General features: G+C 42.9%; 1 protein-coding gene across 1 annotated transcript in view; it reads right to left on the minus strand.

The window, feature by feature from the left end:
- The window catches only part of LOC115356585 (collagen alpha-1(XII) chain-like), a 39124-nt gene continuing 13365 nt past the window's right edge, over positions 1 to 25759 (minus strand). The window contains exons 6-16 of the mRNA XM_030047803.1: positions 23741 to 23883; positions 21200 to 21329; positions 19708 to 19800; positions 17651 to 17796; positions 14303 to 14432; positions 13826 to 13962; positions 9181 to 9301; positions 4119 to 4258; positions 2406 to 2538; positions 889 to 965; positions 1 to 150 (exon numbers count right to left, since the gene is read on the minus strand). Coding sequence (XP_029903663.1) covers positions 1 to 150; positions 889 to 965; positions 2406 to 2538; positions 4119 to 4258; positions 9181 to 9301; positions 13826 to 13962; positions 14303 to 14432; positions 17651 to 17796; positions 19708 to 19800; positions 21200 to 21329; positions 23741 to 23883 — 1400 coding nt within the window. The remainder of the gene's footprint in view (positions 151 to 888; positions 966 to 2405; positions 2539 to 4118; positions 4259 to 9180; positions 9302 to 13825; positions 13963 to 14302; positions 14433 to 17650; positions 17797 to 19707; positions 19801 to 21199; positions 21330 to 23740; positions 23884 to 25759) is intronic.

Here is a 25759-nt window from a genome sequence, read left to right on the forward strand (position 1 = left end):
TTACGTCACCGCTCCCCATCTCGTGATGTTTGCAGTTGAATAACGCTCGTTCTGCAGCGGCTCTCTGAATCCTCCTGTGTTTGAGGCCAAACTCCGGTCCGTGTCATCAGAAGAGGCGGCGGGGTGATCAGCCGCTCGGTGACTGAACCTCTGGACAGGAGCAGAAACAACACCGGGAGGTTAAAGCGCAACACCGCTCGTTTGGAGTATTTATGAATGAAAAAATAAAGACCGCTATTTTAAGAACGTGACCCCTGATTTGATAAACTGGTTGCATCCTAGAAAAAAAAAATCCTGCAAAATGTCTTGAGTGGACAGGATCTGCAGGATCAGATATTTGGCCTTTTGTAATGAAACCATTCACACGTCACTGTTAAGCTCTCAGACGCCCCTGAGAATATTGGTGAACATAAACAGCTCCGCTCCACCGGCAGAACCTGATTAAGAGTCTCGTGATGCTGTCAGGTGTAAAGTCTGGAGCTGCTCTATTGAAAATCAATGGAAGAGGGATTTTTTTAGATCGTCTCATTTAAACAGGGATATTAACATGTCAAATTTCTAACATGGAAATATGGAAATAACATAAAATTGTAAAACATATGCTATAATGTAAATAGAAATACACTCATTAATCCATTGAATTGACGTTGTGCTTGTCGTGTATGTGTGTGTGTGTGTGTGTGTGTGTGTGTGTTCCCTCAGAGGTTTGTGATGCTTCACAACATCATGATCAAACCTTCATCCTCTCTTTGATTTGTTTTAGATGTAAATACTGTATGTTGTTTTGACAGCCTTTAGGTCATTCAAGCTGATGCACAGAAATGTACTACAGGTATGAAGGATCACAAAGTGTGCCTCCATCGACACTGTCCTTGTCGTCCACATTACCATTCCCGCCAAAATCATGGACAAAACAATGAAAATGCCCTTCTTCTCAAATGACATACTGGGTCCATTCTTTAGCACTAGAAAGAGATGTTGAGCAAACAGAGTTATTTCAATTTGCTTGACATCTGTCTATATCAGTTATAACTAGGGATGAGCGAGTACACCACTATCTGTACCTGTATCTGTTCAACCATCTACATCTTCTGTATCCATATCCGTATCCATACGTGGTTGTGGGCGGGGCTTAAACCAGAAGTGGGTGGGTCCAATTGATTAAGTTCATTTTGTCTCTCATTGACATATACACAAGTTTTTCCTTTGTTCAGACAAAAATGAGACAGCAGGACGGTTCACACAAACACAGAAGGACAAAGCAGACAAAGCAGAGCAAGAAAACCTAAAATCAGCCATCACAGACCACTGCAGGAGGAATAACCACATTATGGACTGGGACAAGGGAAAGATAATCACATCTGAGGCCAACAAATTTAAACGGTGGATAAAAGAGGCCATCGAAATTAGGAAGCGGGCAAGGGACACCATCAACCGGGACGAGGGGGCATACACCCTCTCGCACACCTGGGATTCAGTGCTCCAAGAACCATCCAGGGAGAAAGGGGGCGTGGTCGGCCCGACAGACTCTGACAGGTCTGTCAGGCCGATCAGCTGATAAATGACACGTCAGCAACACGTCAGATGACGCTTCTGAGGAAGACTGGAGCCACAGTCGAAACTGTCAAGCAGGTATGAACAGCTCTATCTTGTATTTTTGTCTGAACAAAGGAAAAACTTGTGTAGAAGTGAGTGGGGTTTTACTTGGAAGTTGGTGGGGTTTGACTGGAAACGGGTGGGGCTTAACCGGTATGTTATTTCAAGCCTGAAATTGATATGGGTTGATCAGAAGTGTGTGTTAAGACTGTGACTCTGTGTCTGCTCACTCTTCGCTGGTAAGAGTGAGCAGACAGTTACAAAAAAAAAAAAAAAAAAAACGGTGTGTCTGCAGTGAGAGACGGTGTGTCTGCAGTGAGAGACGCGACACAAGTCGGATTCAGCCCTAACCCCTAACCCTAACCCCTAAGCCTAACTCTGCCCAAAAACAGCGCGTCTGTTACCAATCAAGTTTAGCAGAAACTCTACTGACTATCAGTGATTACAGACCGAGGGAAGAGCGAGCTGGAAAACACCTGACCGCTACTGAAGAGAGACGCCACGTGAGCTATCACACCTGAGTGAGAGAGAGAGAGGTTGTCACTGCGTGTGTGTGTGTGTGTGTGTGTGTGTGTGTGTGTGTGTGAGTAGCGGAGGGTCGCTGTGTGTGACTGGCCTATCACACAACGTGGACACAGTCAGCTACCCAGTGAGGAGTTTCATTCATCACGAGCACGGATATTGACTCATATTACTCAGATAATACTCGTTCTTGTCAGAAGTGCTTTATCTGTACCGGATACTCGTTTCAGCCGAGTATCCAGCTTAACCCTAATTATAACTGGTGTGGTTTGGCAGCCAGCGCTTACATGTGTGCTGGCTTCCGATCAAGTCTTCACTCTTGGACTCGTCCGGGTAGAAGGCCGTCACAGTGACATCATACAGGGTGTCAGGCTCCAAGTTCTCCAGAACAAGGGTGGTTTCGTCATTGTTCAGCATCGCCTGGAGGCAGACGGAGAGAGAGGTAGGTCACCGTCGCGTCAGCATGAAGAGGATCTGCGCGATTCACACAAGTCACCCAAATGGCCACGAAAAAAGCAAGTTGCGCTTTTTGGCGCGCTGTTTGCATCCCTGTATTAGGGTTGGGGGAAAAATGCATTCACTTAAGTTTTTGGGGGTTTTTTTTACATTTTTTTCCATCAAAATTTGGGCGAAAGAAAAACTAGTAAGTAAGGTGCCACAGGTGTTGGTCAGTTAGTGGAAAATAGAGCACACGGGTGAAAGGCACACAGTTTTTATCGTGATAGTAATATGAAAGTACATGACAATAACGTGAAAGTACGTGACAGCAATTTTTTGAGCATTTGAGTTTTTCTCTCTTTATTTTGTCACTGATTCCACCACCAATTCATCCTCATCAATATGATCAAGCTCTTATCTGTCATCTACAATATTCAACAACTTCAATAAATGGAACGGATCAAAGGCAAGTTTGTTTGAACCTTCTTTTGATTACTGGAAATAGACACGCGTTAAAACTCCCTAAAACCCATGCTGCAGGTGACTAATGTTTTGTTTTGACACCCTGCAGTCCACATGTGTTCTTGTGGCCTGTTGTAAAACGGGGCCTAAACAGTCTGAAGCTGAGACTCTTGTGGATTCAGTGAGCCACATTTGATTGACACAATTAGCTGTACCATTGAATCGCAATACTTGTAGAGCTGCAATACTTAGCAATCACAATACATATACAATTGGCACCCAAGTATCATGACAGTATCGAATAGAAGGATAAGCATATCCTCCCAGCCCTAGAGATTATACATACCGTATTGATCTGAATATAAGACGATATTTTTTCCATTGAAAATGCCCTGAAAAAACGCCCTTGTCTAATATTGGGGGTCTAAGAAAATACACATGTATTGTACTTGCATATGTTCCGTGCTTGAATACAGTATACTTACTGCGAACGCGGATACAACGTGGATACAACGTAAATCATGCAACTTTCCTCCTGCCTCCGCAAAATCGTTTAATGCGTGCAGCGCGATTACCGGCGCAATCAATAATCAAGCTGTCCATTGTGCTGCTGCAACCGTTGATTTATGATGAAAGGTATATATATCAGTCTGTGTGCGGTGTGGCTGATCTCTTTGATCCGTCTTCCTGTTTGACTCAGGCTTTTCTTGCCAGCTGCTGAATGATGACTCGACTTTTCCTATCTATTCTTTCTTTTTTCTTCTCCACCTGGTCCAGTTTGCTTCATTTTCTTCCCAGCGCTGAAAACACTGGAAGGCATCACACCTGTGTGCACTTTGTAATGCCTTGCAAACTTCTACAAATTCATTAATTGAATTTTGCAGCGTTTAATACAGAGCTCCTGTAGCTCCTACGTTAACTCATTTAATTTCACATTTGGTTGTTTTGACAGCCTTTAGGGTCAAACAAGGTGTTCATTTGTTTGGCCGCATGAATACCATGAAACTGGAAGTTGCTGAAAAAGGGTGTAGGTTGATATTTCCCTCGATAAATAAAGAAAAAAACAACAAATTGTTCATCTCCAGGTCTTGTCAACCTACATATTGGAAGTTTTGCTCGCCGTTTTTGGTCCAGCCGATGCGGTAGAGGGCAACATCCCGGGCGCCTCGCTCCCACATGGCTCTGAAGGAGGTCTGGGTCACCTCGGAGAAGTGCAGGTTCTTGGGGGCAGGAACAACATCTGCTCACATGTGCACAATTAAAAAAAAAAGGGGGAGGGGGGAGGGGTTTAGAAGGAAGTCCTGAGAGATGAGATGAGGCAACACCATGTGAGAAGTGTTTACTATAGCTGGAAGTACATTTCACAGCCCTGTGCAGGCCAATGTACTGGTAAAGTGTGTATGCTGGTGTCTGTGTGTGTGTGTGTGTGTGTGTGTGTGTGTGTGTGTGTGTGTGTGTGTGTGCAAGACTGTTTCTCTGCACATTTAAAATCAAATTTTGTGTTTAAATTATGCGCACGTGTTTGTGTGTTGTTCTTCTGTTCATTTGTGTTTGCATCATTTGATCAAGCCGTGTGCATTTGTGTTTGTGTATCTATCTGTGTGTGTGTGTGTGTGTGTGTGTGTGTGTGTGTGTGTGTGTGTGTGTGTATGTGTGTGTGTGTGTGTGTGTGTGTGTGTGTGTGTGTGTGTGTGTGTGTGTGTGTGTGTGTGTGTGTGTACATGTGTGTGTGTTTGGGCATGCACACTTGTGTAGACCTGGTGGAGGTCTTGGTTGGAATGAAAACCTGTAGCCTCTTGGCCCTCCATGGTACAGGATTGGACACCCCTGCTGTAAATGATCACTACTATCATTATTCAGGGACTGGAGAGGTTTCCTCAATGAAGTTAACGAGGGAAGCTCAAACGATAAGCATCTGTGATAGCATGGGCTCTCGACTCTGTTTAGTCAATTAGAGTAATGAGCGATGCCAAGAGGATCCAAAGCCGTCACAGCCGGTTCAAGCCCTGTAGTCCCAGTTCCCAGTAGTTCAGTTGATTGGAACAACAAGCTGAGCTAAAAGGATTTAAGGTTCCAGTCAGGCCTGCAGCGTCTGTCCTGTCCTGTCTCACGTCTTCAGTCCAGGATTTGGCCAACCTCGTGCCACGACTTTTCCTCACCTACTTTATAATCTTTCAGTGTGTGCTTCTCCTCACTTTCCCTGCTTTCCTTATCTTCTACCCACCATGTCAAATACTTTGTCAAGTTCAAGGTCAAAGGTTCAAATAAATCAGCCAGCCCAAAGGAAGGATGACCCCTTAAGGCTGAATGGAGCAATGCATAGTGGCCCTGTTGAGGAGAGGGAAACCCTGCTGATCAGCAGTCATCAGCTGATTGAGAGCACCTGCCTGCACTGCTCCAGCAGAATCACTCTGCACCTCAGAGTGGATTCAGCAAACAACAGAGTGGTTCAGCAAACAACAGAGTGGATTCTGCAAACAAAGGGAAACACTGTTCAGTTGGATCATACCACAAAGAAGCTACTGGTATGAATGGATTAATTATATGGACTATGTTTGATAATGTTTACTGTGTTTTGCCTGCTTGGATTTGATTTTCTTTTGGATTATGGTTTCTGTATAAAGTATAATGCTGCGGGATACATATTGTCATTCTTTAAGGTTAAAATTGATTTGACAGTAAATGATAATGAAATGTGTGTAATAGCAAATATGTAGCCTACTTTAAAACTATTTAAGTTAAAATTTAATTACTTAAAATATTTAAATGGGTTAAGATATTGTTTCTTTGAAAGTGGTGACTGTAGATTTCTGTTTCATTTGAAGGTTTTCAACCTGATATTCCTCCAATGACAAATAAAAGCTGGAGAGAGGAAAGAGTTGTCCCGTTCATGCTTTGTGGTTGACCAGGCCTGTTTCAAGTTGGGGCAGAGGCTGAACAAATTAAGTAACCCATTAACTGGATCATTCTAATGATGTTTCATTGATTGTCTCCGCAGCACCACACAGAATTAAGAGGGATTTCACCTGTAGAAACTGATCAAGTGCACTGATAAGTCAAAATCTGATGCACTGATGGATGTTGAAGAGCTCCTGGAGGTCGATCTGAATCTCTGTGAATCCTTTTCCAATCCTTTTCTTTCTATCTTGAATCTGGAGAGGGGTGTAACTGTTTATTGCATATTTTTGGTCTTGAACAGCCTTCACTTTCTCGGCTCTTGACTTTGACTTTGGTCTCGACTCCCTTCCGACCTGATCTCAAGTAAAACTCAACTGGACGGTTCAACCATCACTTTTCCTCTGTGATTCTTTCTTGGTCCCCTGATGTAGAATTAATCTTCCCACACATGATGTTTAAGTTTGCCTCAGAATGACAAATAATGTTCCGTTTATTAGTTTGGTCATTTAAAGTAGTGAGGTCAGCCTTTTGGTGTCCACAGGGTTGAGTTTTTGATGCTATGTGTCACGCCGCTTCCCAGTTTCACACACATGATGGACGAGTTGCTCTCCTCACAGGAAACCAACACAAAACAGAAAGTTTCCCTGGCTCTATTTCAAACAGGAAGTCCAGAAACTGCTCTTATTAATTTCTTATCCATCTCTTCAGACTTGTTGCCACCATGTGCCTATTTTTACTGAGCTCCACGCCCTCCTGCAATGAAAACACCTCCAGACTGCACCTGATTGAACCAACACTTCACTAGAGGGCCGTCCTCTCCCAGATTTCAAACTGGACCAACATGACAGCTCTTTTGGAAACTTTCTTTGATATTCTGAATATAGTGTGCCGAAATGTGTTTCTGAAAACATCTGAGGCAAGAAAATAAAGCCTGCAGCTGCTGAATCAGCTTCATTTCAGATGGACGATTGAAAGTTTCTCAGGAGTTTCCAGAGGTGGCGAATCAGAGCCAGATGCCTCAACTTTATGCAGATGAGGAGACGGCAACATGATGCCCAGTTTCTTGAAAGGCAGCACTACCAGAATGCATTGCACGGCTGTCTACACAGACAATGAATGGAAAGCATGGAAATGATCCTGTGGACATGAACCAATAGGGATTTGAACCAAGCGAGGACATTTGGTATAGTTCGCTCAGAGTCAACACGAGGAAAGCACCTGGCACAGATGGCATTCCAGCGTGTGTACTCAAGGCCTGCACGCACGAGCTAGCAGAGGTATTCACCACCATCTTCAACCTCTCGCTCCAACAGTCCGTGGTTACTACCTGCTTTAAATCAGCCACCATCATTCCTATACCAAAGAGGAACACAATGAACTGCCTGAACGACTATCACCCAGTTGCTCTCACCCTCATCATCACTAAATGTTTTGAGAGACTTATCCTCCCCTCTATCAAGTGTGCCATCCCTGCTGACCTTGACCAAAAGGACTGATTAAGAACAACAATGAGTCAGCCTACAGAGAGGAGGTCAAACACTTGACTGACTGGACCTCAACACAGCCAAAACCAAGGAAATTATACTGGATTTTAGGAAATCCAAAAAGGCTGTGCTCCCCACCCTCTCCATTAAAGGAGAAGAGGTTGAGAGGGTGGACAGCTTCAAGTTCCTTGGAGTTCACATAACAGCCGACCTCACCTGGTCTGTCCACACCTTGTATCAGGTGAGAAAGGCCCACCAATGTCTTTACTTCCTCAGGAAGCTAAAGCAGGCTCACCTCCCTCGCCCACTGCTGGTTAACTTCTACAGGGCGTCCACTGAGTCCATCCTAACCTACTGCTGTGCAGTGTGGTTCACCAGCTGCACCCACAAAGACAGGAAGGACCTGCAGCGGGTGGCGAGGGCGGCAGAGCAAATCATTGGAACCACACTGCCCCCCACACAAGACTGATCAACAGCTTTCCTACCCCAGGCCATCAAAGCCATCACCCCATCCCTACCTGCACCACCCAATGACTGACACTGAAATAACACACACAAGAGCAATATCCCCACCTCCCCCACAGACACATACCTTCTCTCCATGCACCTTAACCAGTATTTATTATATCTATTTTTTTACACTGTACATATTGATATTCTACTGTACTGTTATTACTGTATATATTGTTATTACACTATTTTTATTTATATATTGTCTGCTTTCGCTGCCTGTAGAGCGGCTAAACCAATTTTCACAGTAATGTTGGTGACAATGTTAACATTGACAATAAAGGATTCCTATTGTTATTATTCTTATTAGTCGGGCAGGAGTAACCTGTTTTTTTAGGACCCTAATGGTGTCTAGCTGAGAATTTTTCATGTTGCCAAGGTCAACTAATGGCCCATGGGGTTCATTTGGCGGCCATCTTGAATTGATGTATTTGAGAGGTGGGCTTGTACTGGAACCTCAGTCTTTCAAATTCAAAGCCCTGCTGAGGAAATCAAGCTGGAAAGTAAAGATAAATGGTCAACCTTTACTTGAAAACTTGTAGGGTGTCCTCAACCAAGACATCTGACCACCAGCTGTTCCAGAAGAGCCACTGAACAGAACTGGGTGAACGTATAGCAGCGATAGAGTGCTGATCGGGCTGCATAGTTTTGTCCAAACCCGACCCGAGATGGGAGCGTAGTAACCGAGCCTGACCCGAACCCGACAGGCATTCTTTCTTGTGTTCAAACCTGATCCGAGACAGAGATTTTGCTTGTCCAAGGTTGCGTTTACCACCTGAAAAAGCCTCGATGTTGCCTTCAGTGTCATCACGAAACTTGTCAAGTTGCCCAGAACAGACAGTAGGTCCATCATTTTTCACTAAAATAACGCCAACATGACTGAACCCGACTAAACTTGAACATAATTTACTTATTTGTTTATATTCTTTATTCTTATAGTGTGTTATAATTTGTGTGTCTTTTAAATGCAATATGATGGATACTCCCAGAATTTCATTGTGCAATACGTGTACAAATTACAATAAAGGCTATAACTATTACTATTACTACTTCCAACATTTTTTGTCCAGGCCCGGGCCTGTCGGGCCACTCTGAGCAGTGATAAGAGAATACCTGGATGAACAAAAAAATCAAAGAAATAAAATAAGAATTCACAGTATTTTTTTGTTTTGTTTTGTTTTGTTTTGTTTTGTTTTGTTTTGTTTTGTTTTGTTTTGTTTTGTTTTGTTTTGTTTTGTTTTGTTTTGCTTTGTTTTGTTTTGGTCCGAACCTGTGAATGCCTTTCCAGCCATTGCGGTCTTGGCATAGACGGGGGTGACGGTCACATCGTACTCGGTCTCGGAGATGAGTCTGGACAAGGTGAGGCTGGTGACGTCGCCGTTCACCTCAACCTGCCGAATTCAAAGAAGGGGTTTAAGGATAAACAACACAGTGGGATTATGGGAAACATTTTCCTTATGGAATAAGACATGGACATGTATCTCATTACAGAAAAACTTGTATTTTAGCAAATTTTATGGACAATCTACAAGCCTTCCAACATGATAGTTTTTTTCTCCAAAAGGAAACATACAGTGGTGGAGAAAAGTTTTTGGACACCCCATGCATTTGTGAAATATTGCATTAAGAATCACTCTTAGGTCTTCAAGTGCAATTTCTTTTAGTACAGTCACAGCCAAAATACTAAACAAATCCTAAAAAAGCCATTAAAAACTTAAAATTGATTGGTTCCATAAAAATACATAAGAAATTTTGAGTATTGGGTCATTTTGGTACCAGTGCTGAAGGTCGTTCTTTTTATTAAAAGACACAATTTTTGTTGCCAAGCTTTGTGTCTATATAAAGCCAGCACATTTGAAAGTTCTTCAGACACAAAAATGGCTTAAACAAGGAACCTAACGCAGGAAACACGCCTGAAGATAAAGATTCTCAGCCAGGAAGGGTACAGCTGCCGCCAGATAGCCAGGAAGTGCAGATGCAGTCCTTCAGCAGTTGGATACACTCTGCAGAAATACAGACGCACCAACAGCTTGGAAGACAAACCAATATCTGGGCGTCCAAGGGCTTCTTCAGCAAGAAATGACTGCATCCTGATCCGCATGTGCAAGCAAAACCGCCGAATGACATCACAGGAGCTTCAGCAGCAGTGGTCAAACTGGTGTCCAGTGTTCCACCCGCACTGCACGTGGCCGACTTTTAGATCATGGCTTAAGGTCCTACAAGGCTATCAAGAAGCCCCTGATCAATGAGAGACAGAGGCTAGCCCAGCGTCGTTGGGCCCAGGCACACAAGAACTGGAAAGCCAGGAATTGGAAGAAAATTCACGATTCCGACCCGGAGAATATAGCCAATAGGATTGGCCGATTTCACAAGACCACGCCCCTCATAATTCCACGTACAACTAATGTCTCACAAACAAACTTCTTTAGCGACGATGTATCACTAGGCTACTAGACTGAAGTCTTGCGGTGATGAAAATTATTCTCAGTGCATTTACAATACATTAGTAACGTTACTAGTCCTTGACACTAGAAGGCGCTCTAAGACCGCCCAGCTATCCGCTCCCAAACCAGAGGTTGATTCAGTTAAGGATTCAGTTCAACCAAGGAGGTCAAAAGGAGTTCACCAGGCATCTTAGCTCCAGACGTAACAAACGTTAATGTGTGCTCAGTCTGCGAGCATGTTCAGACTTCAGAGGACCCCTTGGGATTTAATGTTCGCATAGCCTTAGACGTCTGTCCACTGATGCATATTTAGCAGGTAAGCAGATGAATTTGTTTAGAAGTAACGTAGCCGTGAGTACTGCCGTGGGATATACTAGCGTAATGTCCAACAGTGCAACGTTAGCTCTAGCTATAACCAGTGGTTAAAGTGGGATTTGACCGGTGGGGTAGCCTTAAACTTCCATTACTCCTGCCCCTCCCGCCGCATCTTGGCGCTTTTGAGAGAGCCATGCAGACTGTGCATGCGAAAATGATCTGTAGTCCGCAGCGCTACTGCCAGTTTGAATTGAATAATTTATTTATTTGACTAAGGTGGCGGAGCTCAGCTCCGGAGGGCTCCGGCCCACTTTAACCCCTGGCTATAACGTTATAACGTTAGCTGTTTGTTGTCGCTAGCCTAAGTTAGCTAGGTAAAATAATTTAGCCCTTTAGTTAAAACCTTCTTGGAGAACATTGTTATGTCAGTCGTTAGATAAGGTAGCCCTATTTTATCGGGGATTAAAGCTAAATCATCTGACATCTTGAAGTTGCAACTGCCGGAGTGAGACCAGGTGATTGCACTGAGGTAGGGCAATGGCTTGTGAGACATAGCAACAGTAACTATGCGTGCTGCCAGCGTCGGAATGGTGAATTCTGTGGTCAGAAGAATTTGTCAAGAATTTAGTTTTGTTAGTTTTTCTTGTAAACAATAAACAAAAAAATATAATTTGTATTTGTTTGTATCTGTCTAATGCAGCCACACCTTTTGAAACACAAAAAAGATTTTTCCAAATATTTCATGATAATATTTGAGATTGTGTAAAATTTTAAGTGTCCGAAAACTTTTTTCCACCACTGTATTAGTGCTTTTTTAATGCAAGTGTTCAGCCTTTTGAGACCTAATAAGTGTTTTTTTTTTTTTTAATTTGTTTGTTTTATTTTTTGTTTGGTTTTGAGTTTATTAGACTTGTTTTATTTATTTGATTTTGTTTAATTTTATTTTGTTGCTGCCTTTGTGAAGCAGTTTGTAATGTGGATTTTGAAAATATATTGCTGCTTATCCCAACTAGAGATGATTCAGATATATGATGTTTCATGATGTGATAATGCATGGTACATAACTTATGCCTCTAAGGAAGCTGCCCACATGGTGCTCATCACTGGTTTCTCATTTCGCTGCCAAACTGAAGGTGAGGCAGCGACAGGACGAATGGCAAAACCTTAACAACCACCTCAGCAGCTGGGATTTGGGTTTATATGCATAATTTGTGAAGGATTTTTTGTCACATCCCAAGACTTCTTGTCCTTGAAAAAAACAAAGCCCAGGCAGCTGAGTGGGCCTGTTGGCTGGAGTGTGGATGGGTTTTCTGGAACTTTGTTCTGGTGTGGATGTTTACTGGGAATCTCTCTCTTCGCACTTTTTGTGATCTCCTCATCTTCTTGGCTGCTTCCTAAAGTAAACCCCCCGTGACAAGGACCTCATGAATAAATCTGACATTTTACAAAGCATGTCCTACACAACAGGTTTTTCTCTGAAACAAAATATTTTCCTTTACGCTAAAAAATGAATTAAGTCGGATGGTTGTAGTTCCAGAGAATGTCATGAGAAAGCTGCTGAAAGCTTGGGAGGTAAAAAAAAAAAAAAAAAAAAAAGAAAGAAAACAACTAAAAAAAGCAGGAGAGCTGTCTTTTTGATTGATTTTTCCATTTCAGGGGAAAGTTTAGTGAAGTGAGCAAGGAAGAAGGAGAAACCTGCACTCGGCGAGCATAAATCCACCACAAGGGCGAGAGGCTTTCAGAGGTAATCTAGAGGAGAGGCACTTGAGTCGGAGCCTGTCATTCATCAGGCCTTTCTGGAAACTTCTCGCAGGTGTTCACCAGTGACACCTTGGGCCGCAGACTGTTTGTGCCACACTAACATCCAAGTGAGAAATTATGAGGATTATGGAGCCAGCTCGTCCCTGCCAGAAGACGCCTTTTCCCATAAGCAGGCAGAGGTCCTGTTCCACCGAGAGGCTGGCTGTAATTCTTATTTTAATTAGTCTTCGCTTGTCACTTTCCCAGAACTACGATATCAGCGAGACTGCTGACAAAACTTTACCCTTATAAAGTTCAGGGAGTGCTTTTCATCAGCTTTGATTGTTTAAAAAAAAAAAACCCCAACTGACCTTAAAAAACAAGATGAACATTTTCAAACACGTCCCACAGGCACATCACCGGTTTATAAGGCGAATGAGTAACAACCAATTTTGCCAATTGAAAAGGTCATAGCTGCATGAGAAGCTCATTTAGACCCGGGATGGTAAATATAAAAACAGCTTTTTTGTGTGTGGGCTTGTTTTTTAATTTCATGATGAGGAGGACACAGGAGCCTGAAGGTGTTACTGATCACTTTGCAGCACAAACAGGGCAGCGATAACAAACTGCAGGCTTTGTCAACACTCAAAAACGTATTTATTTCTATATATCTTACTGTTGCTAAATCTCAATCTGTTTTACCTCCATCTTCTATATATCTTATTGAAATTTATTTTACTGCCTCTACTCTTTTTTTTTTCAATTGATTGCTTGGTTTTATCGTGTAGTATTTAGACCTGCCTCTTTTATATTCTCGGTTTTATTTTGAAGCACTTTGAGCTACAGCGTCTGTATGAAGGGTGCTATATAAATAAATAAAGTATTATTATTATTATCTAAAATCATTAAAGAGCTAAAATCTTCCATCATGATGGAAAACCAGAGGTCCTTAAAAGCAACATGACAGCAGCATTACAGCAAAACAAATACAGTGAACTGTTCTGTCAGTTTTTTAGTGTTTATATTATATCTTTGGCCCAGACTTATTGGCAGTTAACTGTCAAAACAGTTTATTTGTCCCATCCTGTTTGGTTTGTTCGTAAATCTTCCTTCGATTGGAGAGCGATCTGGTCTACTTATCTCCTCCGTCTCTTCAAAAGCCTTTTTGTTTTTGTCTGAGAGACTCGGCACCTTAATAAAGACCAGCTGATTCACCAAACAAAGCGGCGGGCTGCCACACAAAACGGGACAAGGATTCACCGTCATTTATTGTGGCCGGCTCGTAACCATGCAAGGATGATTTTGACCGGAAGGCAGCTGGAATCTGTGTGCACTACCAAATCTTTCTTTTTTTCTCTCTCTCTCCTTTAAGTCATCCTGCAATCGACCAGAAAGCAGTCAGTAAACAGATTTTACCTGTTTTCCGTACCTGTCCTCTGGAGTGTAGCCGATGATGTATTTGAGGACGTTCCCGGGCGCAGGCTCCCAGTTGAGCTTCATGGTGCTGTGGGTCACGTCGGAGATTCTCAGGCCTCCAGCTGGACGGACGGGCACTGAGGGAGGGACGAGCAAAGACAAGAGATTTTCAACAAAGTGTGGGGGAAAAAGCATGTGAAGTTTACTGACTTCAAAAGATTTAAAGAATTTAAATAAATGCTGCTGACACAGTTGCAACTAAACTCACTGGTGAACACGAGTGGCAAAGAAAGAATCCTAGTCAGGACAAAAATAACAGCTATAATTTGTGAATTATGTCTTCAGAGCCATTTAACCCATTTAACTCGGCTAATATTTTATTTTGTCTGGGTCTGCCTCCCTGGAGCTGAAACTCCGGCTCGGCAGGTGACGTAAAGACGCGGCTGTGGTGCGCAGGTGCGGCTGGACGTGACGTACAGGTGACTCCCGTCCCCTCCAGAGGGGCGCTGGTGTCCTCGCCGTGCAGAGCGTACAGGGTGATGGAGTACGCCGTGTTGGGTATCAGCTGCAGCAGCTGTACGTCACTCACATCCGCGCCAACTCGCATCTGTGCAGCAGGACAGGGGGAGAGAGAGAGAGAGAGAGAGAGAGAGAGAGAGAGAGAGAGAGAGACAGAGTTTCCCACAGCTTCAGAAATCTTTTCATCTCATATTCAGTGTCAAAATCTTGTTGGTCTTCAACCAAGTGAAAAAATCCACCAGTGGGATGAGATAATCCCACTTGTTTCCAATGCAGTTTCACTTGATTTTTAACTGGGAACAAGAATAAACATGTTGAACGAGGTGGATTCAAAATATTCTGGAAACAGGTTGATTAGTGTTGGAACAAGTGGGATTATCTCATCCCACTCTGGGTTTTCCACTTGTCAGAGGAAAAACGAGATTGAAATGAGGAGTGACTCTAAAACAAAGTGACGTGTGTGTAAACGGTTATTATTCCTGGCAGAACAGTGTGTGTCTGTCCCTGAGAGAACATTTGACTCTTGATAAATGGCCGTCCTGATTTAGCCCTAACAAACATCACACCGCAACTACAACAAACCCTCACCCTTCCGGGCCTGTTTGGAAACACATCTGCCTTTACCTCTGAGCAGCACACTGCCGAGCGACGGCGCTTCCTCCTCCTCACCACTTCGGGCTCGTATTTTTGGTTTGGTGGCTTCATTTTGCTCTGGGACGTGCCTGTGGTGGTGAGCCTGCCTGTGGATTCACCATGAAGCTGTGCTAGAGCTTCACCTCCGCAGGCCGGCTGGTTCGGCTTGACGTTGGGTCAAAACCAGCGGCACCAGTTTTTACAGTCCAGCGTTATGAGCGTTATGAGGGTCAACATTATGGAGAGGGGTCTAGCTGCAGACCTCCAGTGTGAGGCATGTTCCGGTGCAGGCTCTCGTCTCAGGCCAACCTCCAGTGTGAGACCAGGAAATAACACAAGAAGAAGGAGACTCGTGTACCACCGACAGTTGTGACAGTAAGTGAAAGTCCAAAAAATGACGATAGACGAGTTATGTTTGCAGTTGCAAACTACCCAATACATTACATATATTTTATTGCATGTTTACAATTAAATATGTTAACTGTGTTAACTTAGGGTTGGAAGTTGGGCGGTAGCGACAATTTGTAAATAATTTATTTGAGAGATAGCCTAACGTTGATCAAAACACGACTTTCATTGATTTGAAGGCTAAATTACATTTAGCATCTACAAGTCCCGGGTCAGTTCTCCACTGTTTTGCGGACCCCCCTCCTGGTCGTACATTATATCTAGCCATTGATAAATCAAATAGTGGGTCGATAGATTATCCTATAAGTGTTACGATGTTTGTATTTGTGTAGTGTTATCTGTCAAGGTAATGGCCTACGTTTTACGAGGCGTGTTTGTGCCGCGGTGTTACTGAGGCGACACTTTTCGCTCTCCAAAGTTAACGTCACATGCAGTATCTAACATCACAATTAGTCCACAGCTGTTTATATTAACCCTCCTGTTGTGTTCACCTCTTGCCCCTTACTTTAGTATCCCCATTCAAATTTGACCGGTCTGTTAAACTGCTCTTAAAATTAACACAAAAACCATTAATCACCCCCCAAGTTTTTATTTAACACTTTTTTTTCTGTCTTTTTCATAGGACGAAGTGGGGGCCAGAGTACATCATCACTGCAAAAAGGCCGCAGAGTGGGTTGAAACAAACCAACACTTGTTTTTGGCCAAGGTCTCCCTGTGTCCTCACTGTGGGAGAGGAAGAACTGGAAGAGGCTGTGAGGCAGTACAGAAGGCTTAGGGATGAAAAAGAACGTTGCCATCTCGATGACCAGGAGACAGAAGCAATCCTTGACCATTTCAAATTTAAATTTGAAAAAAACTGAAGATACAGGTCGTTTGTGAGGAAATTGCTGACAACATGACCTACACTGAATGTGAAATGAAGGAGTAGGCTAATAAGGATGGGTTGTGATATTGGATTTAAGGCTAACAATGTTTAATAAAAGGCTGAATAGAACCGAGTGATTTGGTGTCCCCTTATTTTATTTATATTTACATTTTGTATATAAAAATATATAGTTATTAGATATTAATTTATTTACTTAAATTATACCATGAAGATCACAGGTGAGTTAGTGCATTTCAAGAAAATGACTGCAGTTTTATCCTCTCCTCTCCCTAAATGCTGACAATTTTATATTTAAGCATAGCTGAAAATCTGATTGGGGCCAATTTTCTTGAGATCTTCAGGTGTACAGTATATAATTGAAGACATTTAATAAAATAGAAATTTGAAAAATAAGGCACTTACCTTAAATAAATGTTATACATGAGCTGTTAAGTCTCTGAACAAATATGCATAGATTGATGTTTTCATGTAACTACTCTTCAGAGGGACTCCAGGTTGACAGTATGCTCAACCTGGAAAGCTTCTTAGTATTTTGATTTATCATTTTAAAGCAATTCATTATTTTTTGCTGTGCTCCTATTTTATGCTCCATTTTAGTCTATTTTTTTTCTTTCTTTCTGCCTTTCTTGCTGTCTGCACTTTTATAATCTATTTATTAACTATAATGATTTTAATTGTTATTATTTTCTTCTGCAATTTTTTTTATTGTATGGATTTTCTTATTTCTTTTAAATGTTTGTTTCTTTTCAGTTGTTTGTTTTCACTTTTCTTGTTTTTATGTAAAGCACATTGAGCTGGTCCGTGTATGAAATGTGCTATAGAAATAAAATTGCCTTGCCTTGCCTTGCCTTGCCTTGCCTTGCCGGCCTGCCCGAGCGCCACCGCTCAGGTCGGCCTCCTGCTCCGTGCAGCTCAGCGCCTCGCCATCTGGAGGCAGTAAGGTGGCGCGAGCAGAAGCTTTGGCGAGTTCGCTCTTATAAAACTAATGTGGAAATGCTGAGCACACAAATTATGGTGCATATGTGTCTTTGCAACTGGCAACTGGAAATGAAGTGAGTGCATGTGTGTGTGTGTGTGTCTGTGCAAGAATGGGCTTTTGTGTGCATATGTGTGTACTGGATCAGTGCAACGTGCAAACAAGCATGTGTCATGTGTCAGTGTGAGTGTGTGTGTGTCTTTATGTGTGTGCATTGCAATGTGCTGCAATAACACCAACAACAGCACTTCTGCCACTACTAATAATAATCCCTTACTTTCATTCATATTTTCTACCTCGCATGATGAGCTTGTTGACTGTGTGTGTTTCATGTGTTTCTAATCCTTTTTGCTGCCCTGTGCTGCGTGTCGAGGCAGTTTTGCGGCGTGCTGTCAGGTCGTACCTTCTTCTCCGGCTGCGGCTGTGAGGCGTTGATGGGCTTGTACAGCATCAGGTAGCCCGAGGCGCCCCCCACCGGCTCCCACCTCACCCTCATGGTGCTCATGGTCTTGTCGTAAACCTTCATGTTCCTCGTTCCTGCCAGCGGCACTGAGGGGGAAGAAACAGGCTGAGTGACAAGACGTTTCCTCGGTTCTGTCGCAGCGTCACAGCTGACGGGCATCGCAACACTAAACAGAGCCTCAGCAGGTTTCCAGAGGGAGCCAACTTGAGCCTGGTCAATTAATCGGTGTCGACAGTACGTTTTCCGAACTCTGAGTATCAGCTGAACACTCAACCTGCACAAAAATGACGTTGTTCTTAGGAATAAGGAATAGGAATAAGCATACCGATAAAGTAACAGTTCAAGTGCTCTAAACCAGGGGTCTTCAACGTTTTTCAAGCCAAGGACGCCCCAAACTGATCGAGTGATGGCGCAGGGACGCCTTTCAATATATATTGTATAAAATTATGTTTTATATTAAACTGGGCCTTGTGACATGCATAAATGTGCCTTGTTATTGTGCATTCAATACTAAGCTATTCAAATAATACACAGGTTTATTTATTCAAGTTTTTATTTTAAACATGCAAGGTAAAGTGTCAGCAAAAGGTAAAGTGGAAACAAAAATACAAACAAAAAAACAAATTGTCTTTTATTCCTTATTCAAATCAGCGCTGAAGGTAAGTGTACAGATAAGATTTAGATCAGGCCAGTTTTAGGTAGGAATGTGGTTGGTTATTAACAAGATGATTGTATGAATTATTATTTTAACAGTTTCCTTTAAGTTAGACAGTAAACTTCTACCATAATAAATCTAACCTGGCTTTTTTTTTTTTTTTTTAAATTTTGCCACCTAACTTGGGGAAAATTTGAATTTACAGCCACTGATGCAGGATGACGTCACTGTTTACGATGTTTTCCAGGAAGCAGAGGTCATGTGAGGTCACTTCACCTCATGTGGACTAGATTACAGAGGCGACGTTGGTTTGCTGGTGTGAATAAATAACCTGAGGGCTGTTCCATGAAAGCAGCTAAAGAAAGCTGCGCTTACATGATATAGCCTGGCTTGAATTAGCAGTAAAGCCTCAACCCGTTCCACTAACACAATTCAGCCATGTCAAGTCAACGCTAATTCTAGTCACGTTTGAACAAGCCGCCAGTGTGCGCGTTCACGGGGTACATAAGCAGACCAGAACAGTCGATTGTCAAAACGAAGATACAATGTCTCAAAAGGAGGGGAAAAGGAGAGCCTCGACATTTTCAGCGGCGGAGCAGACACTGCTGATGGAACTATATGAAGAATATAAGGAAATCATCACAAAAAAAGGCAACACTGTCGTAATTAACAAAGCGAGGGAGATGGCTTGGTAAAAGATTGCAGACAGATTAAACTCGTAAGTATACATGTCTAAATATTGTTTTAGTTCTATTTTTTTAATAACTGAACATTCAGATAACTAGATACTGTAAGACTACATGCATATGAGCCATGTACAAGATATTGCTGCTGGGAAACCATTAGCTCACCTGACTTACTGACAATTGAGCATTAGAGTTGTATGGCCAATGAATAATTGTTGTATTGTTGTGCTTTTGTGTGAACTGGGAGCTGTAAACTGAATTGCCCATATGGGACAAATAAAGTTTTCTGAATCTGAATCTGAATCTGACTGTGACTCTGACTGCGATATTATCAGTAGGCTAGATTATATCAGATGTATGTTTAAAATAATAGTATCTGCTATCTTAGGAGAAACCGATATAACTACAATGCATTTACTTTCAATCAACCTAATTGTGTGTGTGTGTGTGTGTGTGTGTGTGTGTGCGCACCGAGTAACCCTTGGCCTATATTAATTCTTCTCTTCTACATCTCAACAGAAGCAATCTGAATAGCGAAAAAAGAACCGGCCATCAGGTGAAAATAAGATATAAAAATATTTTCCAGAGTGGTAAGTAGCCTATAATGAAATGTGAAATTTATTTGTTAAAATATTAGTTGAGCTGAAAATATGTACCATTGTAGCCACCAGAAAAAGAATGGAGGCAATTGCTACTGGTGGGGGTCCTCCAGCTGAGGACCTCACCCCTGCGGAGGAGCTGGCGCTCAGCTGCAACCGGGGGCACCCACTTATAGAGGGAATAGAGGGGGGGACGTCCTCAGATTTCATTCCCCAAAGAGCGCGGGAGCCATATATTCAAGGTATTGTCTGCTACCTTCCCTCCACAGGTATCAGTCTCACAACTAACAGTTGGTCTATATCTTCCATCAATAAATGGGCATGCCATGGTTGGTCAGAAAGGTTGTGGTCCTTAGATGCACTGCTTATATAGGCTACACCTATGTCAACTAACCTATTGGCTTCGGGCAGAATAGAGGTGGATCATCGCAAATTGCGGGTGGGAAATAAAATAAGATGTCTTTTTTTTATTTAACCTCTTTTTAACTCTTTTATGTTCAACACTTGTTGCATTTGATGTATGACTTGTGCTATGTGAATAAAATTTGATTGAGTAATTGATTGTTTATTCGGCTGATTTCGGAGACTGACAGTGGTAACACATGATTTTCATTACGTTTATTTTTATTAAGTAAACACGTACATTCATGCTTGGTCACATTGTGGGAAATAAGTCTGAACTTATATTTCCCAACACGGACATGGTGCTACATAATTAAATTTAATTGAATTGAATAAGTGATGCAAGGGCAACAATATACATGACGGAACCGTCATTTGGGGGGCTGTTTCCGTCCGTCAGACATTCTTTGACACGCAGCTGAGCTGAGCTTGACAGTAAGCCTGCCACGGAGCAGGCTAGTTCTGCTGACTAGGTTGCCATGGTTACTGAGCTGCAACTCATACAAGCCACTTTGATGGAACGGAACTCTCACTTAAATTAGTGAGGCTTATCAAAATAAGCCAGGCTATCCCGTTATCCAGCTTGATGGAACAGGTCCCTGCTCTTACAGTTTGCAGCACCTCGGTTTTTGTTGTGAGCGTTTCAAACATCAGGAGTGACGTCCACTCAGGAGAAAACTGCACGTTTCACTGAAGAATTTGACCCTTTGTTCTTGTTTTTCTGGAGCTTTTAGCTTCACATAGCCCTGCTTGTCCACCCTTTCAAACCCAGCAGCCTGCCATTTATTCAAAAATAAATAGAATAATTTACTGTTTTGTGTATTTCCCTCACATTATTGTTATTATTTTGGATCTTGTCATCTACCCTGATCTGATCTAACTGTGCTTCCACTGACTGAACACCTGAAACAACCCGCACACGTCCAAAACGCAGGTAAACAGCTGCACACAGGTACAGAGATGGAAGTAAACACTGAAATAAACATTAAACATTAGAAACAGACGCAGACGCGACGGCGTTACTCCACCGGCTGCCGTCGGCCATCAATTTCCATATTTAATTGGCCCACATGGAAGAAAAACGTCAGAGTTTCTTTTGAGGCGTGTAGTGTGAATGTGGCCTGGGGGGACGAGCAGGTGGACTCACACGTGATCTCGGTGCCCGTCAGTGGCGGGCTGCTGTCCTCGCCAACCAAAGCGAACACGTTGACCACGTACTCCGTCAGAGGCTTCAGGTTGTCCAGCACCACGGTGTTCACCGCCCTGTCCACCAGCACCTGCAGACAGGAAGACACGCTTAGCCGGCTGATGGACCTGAGCAGGAGGCAAGCTCCACACTGCAAAAAAATAAAAAAAAAATCTCCATCCTAATAAGTCATTTAGTTCCATCTTCAGTGCTAAAATCTTGTTTTTTTTTCTCAAAGCAAGTGAAACAAGAGTTGGAAACAAGAGAAATGGACTATCTCATCCCTATTTCTTTTACTTTGTTTAAAGATGAAAGAGCTTTTAACACTGAATGTGAGGCTAAATGATTTAAGATGGAGATTTTTTTTTTGCAGTGTATTGATTGAGAAACTTGCAGGTAAGATAATGTGCTTTCACAGCAGTAAACACATTTTAAGAGCAGGTTTCACTTTTTAAATGGTGCAAATCCTGTTTTGGAATAAAAGTCTTAAGATTATGTTTTACTGTCTCTCATTCCCAACCTTAATACTGTGGACTAAAGTGACTCGACTAACTGGACTATGCCAGACATGGCTACACAAAGTTTTAGCCGGTGCATGATTACGAGCTTTTCCTGCCATTGATTCTTGATCTCCTCACCCTGTTTTGTGAGGAGATCAAACCTGGAAGACAGACAGTAAACACATAAATCGCCGTGGAGGCTACAGATTTGCAGGTTTGGGAGCTGTTCAGGCCGAGCTTGCAGGCAATTAGCACTCTGGAAAACAGTAAACAATGTTTCAACACTGATGCAAAAAAAAAAACAATAAAAAAATTAAAAAAGACGTTCGTTTCACTATCCCACGGTTTATTTGTCTTTGCTCCCTTGCTCTTCAGTCTCTTTTTACTTTCATTTTTTCTGCCGTGGCTCTGACCTGCAGCCTCCTCGTCAGCGGCTGTTTACAAGTTTTGCTGCTTCTAAGTCAAATATATTAGGTTCTTATGTATTCTGCTGGCCAGTGTGAGCAAAAGAAATGAGAGAATCAACTTGTCAATGCAAGGAGTTAAAAAAAAAAACAAACCAAGTGGCTGTCGGTGTTCCGATTCCAATCACACAGTCGGCATCTGACCACGGCCAATAAAAGCACAGAGGATGGAAAAGATCCAGCGCCAATAAAATAAAATAAAATAAAATAAGAAAATAATGTCATATCAGGGCGCCAAAGATAAAAAATAAAAATGAAAATAAAAATAAACAAAAATATCAGTGACCTGTCCTCTTCCCTCTTGTGGGTGTGTCTGTTTTCCCCTTGTCTGTGTTTATTTGTTAAGAGGTGGAGTGCAGTGGGAGGTCCAATCAGCAACCTGCAGTCATCACACACCTGTTCCTGATCTGGCAATCAAGCCACCCACACTGCTGCAAGATCAAAGACTGGCTCATTCTACGACTCCTCGCCAGATCGTCCGTTATCATTGTGTTTCCTTGGACCTATTGCCCATGAGCTTACCTGCCATCCCTTGGCTCCACTCCTGCTTGTCCTATACCATTCTTCTGCCCTCCTGGACCTTCCTGCCTCCACTCTGCTCTGAGCTCCTGGCCTCCGCTCCAGCTAACCCTCCAGCCATCCACCCTGAAAACCTGTCAGCGCCTTGGCTCCCTCATCCATACTGGGCTCCACAGGATTTCTACTGAACTCTCTCTGGTTTGACTCTGCAATAAATTGACTATACCACTTCAACTTGTTCTGAGTCTGCATTCTGGGGTCTGGCCTATTGGTGATTATAACATTTTGGTAATCGCTGCCACAGTCTGCTGTGGTTCCTTCAAGGTTGATTGGAAACTGATAATGAAAGTGATTGAGACGTGGTCGCTCACATGACTGACATGTTGATGCTTTCAAGCCACAGCACTGAACATCATCCCGCCCTCTACTCCGTATGATTTGTTGTAAATGGACAGAAAATGTGTGTATTCACTGCAGAAACGTCCAGTCTCACAAGTTTCATTTCATCTGCTATTGTTTTCTTAAAATAAGTGACAGCCTGTGCCAGCGGCTGAGATCATCTCCCTGCTTTCCAGAATTTTCTTGAATCAAGTGTCATCGTCGTGATCCTCGAGGCTGCTCTGCCTTTTTCTGCCTTGTTGTTTCAACAGATTTATTCCTATTCTCAGGAGAAAATTAATCAAGCAACTGTTCTGGAAACAAGAGGGCTTACGTCACCTCATTGGCAGATTTTTTTTTTCCAACTTGTTTTGAGAAAAACAAGATTGTAGATTGCTGAATAAAACAAAATGATGGAAAAAGATGTGTAGATAGATAGGTAGGTGTGTGGATTGGAAACAACTGGGATTATGTCATCTCATTGGCAGTTTTGTTTTTCACTTGTTTAAAAAAAATAAAATAAATTTAATAAAATAAAATACTTTTGCCATGTCTTGTAAGGATGCCAATAAAATAAAATAAAGTAAAATAAGAAATAGTCTCAAGGTGCCAGTAATGGCCCAGGTAAAGAATCAGCTCACCTGCCGGGTGGGTCCTCCGGCTGCTATCATGTACGTGACGCGGAACTTGTCCACGGGACCGTCGGGTGCTGTCCAGGTGATGCGGAAGGAGCGGCGTCTCACCTCCGAGGTCACCAGGTCAGTGGGCGCCTCCAGTTCGCCACCTGAATCAGAGCGGGCGAGAGCAGAGCGTGAGCCGACACGTCAAGCATTTCCCACAGTGAACCCTGCCGCCACAAATCTGCCCCGCTCGTGTTAGCGGCTCTGATGGGGGGCCGCTCCATATTTCAGCTCCCTGACAAAGGCCTTCTTTAGAAAATATTTTTCCCCGGCCATGCTGTAAATCACCATCGTGCTTCCTCTTAAAACTGATTTACAGACAAAAAGGCCTTCCAATGTGAAAGTTTCCATTAGAGGCTTGGATCTGTTTTCCCAACATCTTTCAATGGTCTGAATGAATCAATATTCTCAGGCAGAATTGCGTCATATTCAAGATAACATTCGCACGTACTGGCTTCGCTTTCATCTTTTCATCGGCTCTCATCAACAGCCAAGTGAAGCTGTTCCTCTTCGTATTTTCTACCTACTGCGCTGCGATTCAAGGAGAATAACAGAACAGTTTATTCTCATCTACTATTCTGATTATGATGACTTTATAATGTTTTCTGTCTGCTAGTACATGGTCATCAGTGCTCCAGTTTCATTTAGAGAAGTTTGCTGATATTCCTGTTTTTTATTTGGACTTTCCTCACAGTCCTTCATGAGCAGAGCGACTTTCACAACCCCCAAGGGCTGTGAAGCCCACGGAGAACCTTCCACAAGTTTTTAAAAGAATCTGTGATCGTCCATCTGAAGATGAAGTCTGTTTTTGTGAATCCCTGAAAAGTCAACTTTTGCAGCCTCCAAGTTTCCATGCAACAACCCCAAAAATTATGAATCTAGAAGGTGTAAATGTGACTCAGCTGTCTTCAGGGGAAAAACTGGAAGGATTTCAGATTGGAGAGGCTCTCTGATCGGATCTGAACGGCTCTGATCATCCCAGATTCACGAGGGAAATAAACATTTCAGACGGACTCATCACAGCCTGAATCCCTCGACCCGCCCCACCCGGCAGCCCCGGGATCCCAGGTAAACACACCTGCTGGGGGCTGGATACTCACACCAGAGGCCTGTATCACGAAGCGGGATTAAGGCGTTAGCGAGATAACTTCATGCTCAGCTCCGGATTTTCTGAATCACAAAGCTGGTTCACCTCTAATCGGGATACGAAACCTATCCTGAACCTGTCCTGAAAGCTAGCCTGCTCCGGGGCAGGCTAGCTTTCAGGATAGGACTGAATCCAACATAAAGCACCGCCCCCTGGCCAATCAGCTGTCTGCCAAAAAACGTGGCCTGCCCAATAATTGAGGATCCCCTTGAACGACGAGTCCAAATGAGGAGAGTATTACAGCGTGAAAGGATTTTCCTTGACCGATCATATCCGTTAGATTTTGCCGACGATTCTCTGTATGAGAGAAAGGATGTAATACGAATGTGAAGCAGCACTTCAGCCTGGCTAACAGCTGCCTGCTATACAGAGTTGACACTCTGTAGGAGAGGAAAACAGAAATGAGAGACCATTAAAGAAATTTGATAATTAAAAGTATTTTGAGAGGCATTTCACAACATTTTAGGAACATTTAAAATGGCACAATTAATTAGCTCAAAACATTTTGGGGGGGCAAAATATTCCTGGGTGAGAGAACGGGCCTGATTGACAGCTGAGGGGAATTACACCTGGGGGAATTCAACTATACCGGTCATACACACAACACATCTGTGCAGTGCAGTGAGTTCATAGGTTTCAGCGTAAATTTTGTTTTTCCTCCTCATACTTTTCCAGTATAATATGCTGCACCTCCGCCGTGACATACGCTGTGCGTTTTTCCTTGTCGCTCATATTTGTGATTGGTCTGCTGCCTCTGAACGCGCCCCTTATACGTGCCTGTTCACGGCTCTTGATGAGGCAAACCTGGATTGAATGAGCGAGTTGATAACCGG

This window comes from Myripristis murdjan, chromosome 24 (genome assembly GCF_902150065.1).
Source record: "Myripristis murdjan chromosome 24, fMyrMur1.1, whole genome shotgun sequence".
NCBI lineage: Eukaryota > Metazoa > Chordata > Actinopteri > Holocentriformes > Holocentridae > Myripristis > Myripristis murdjan.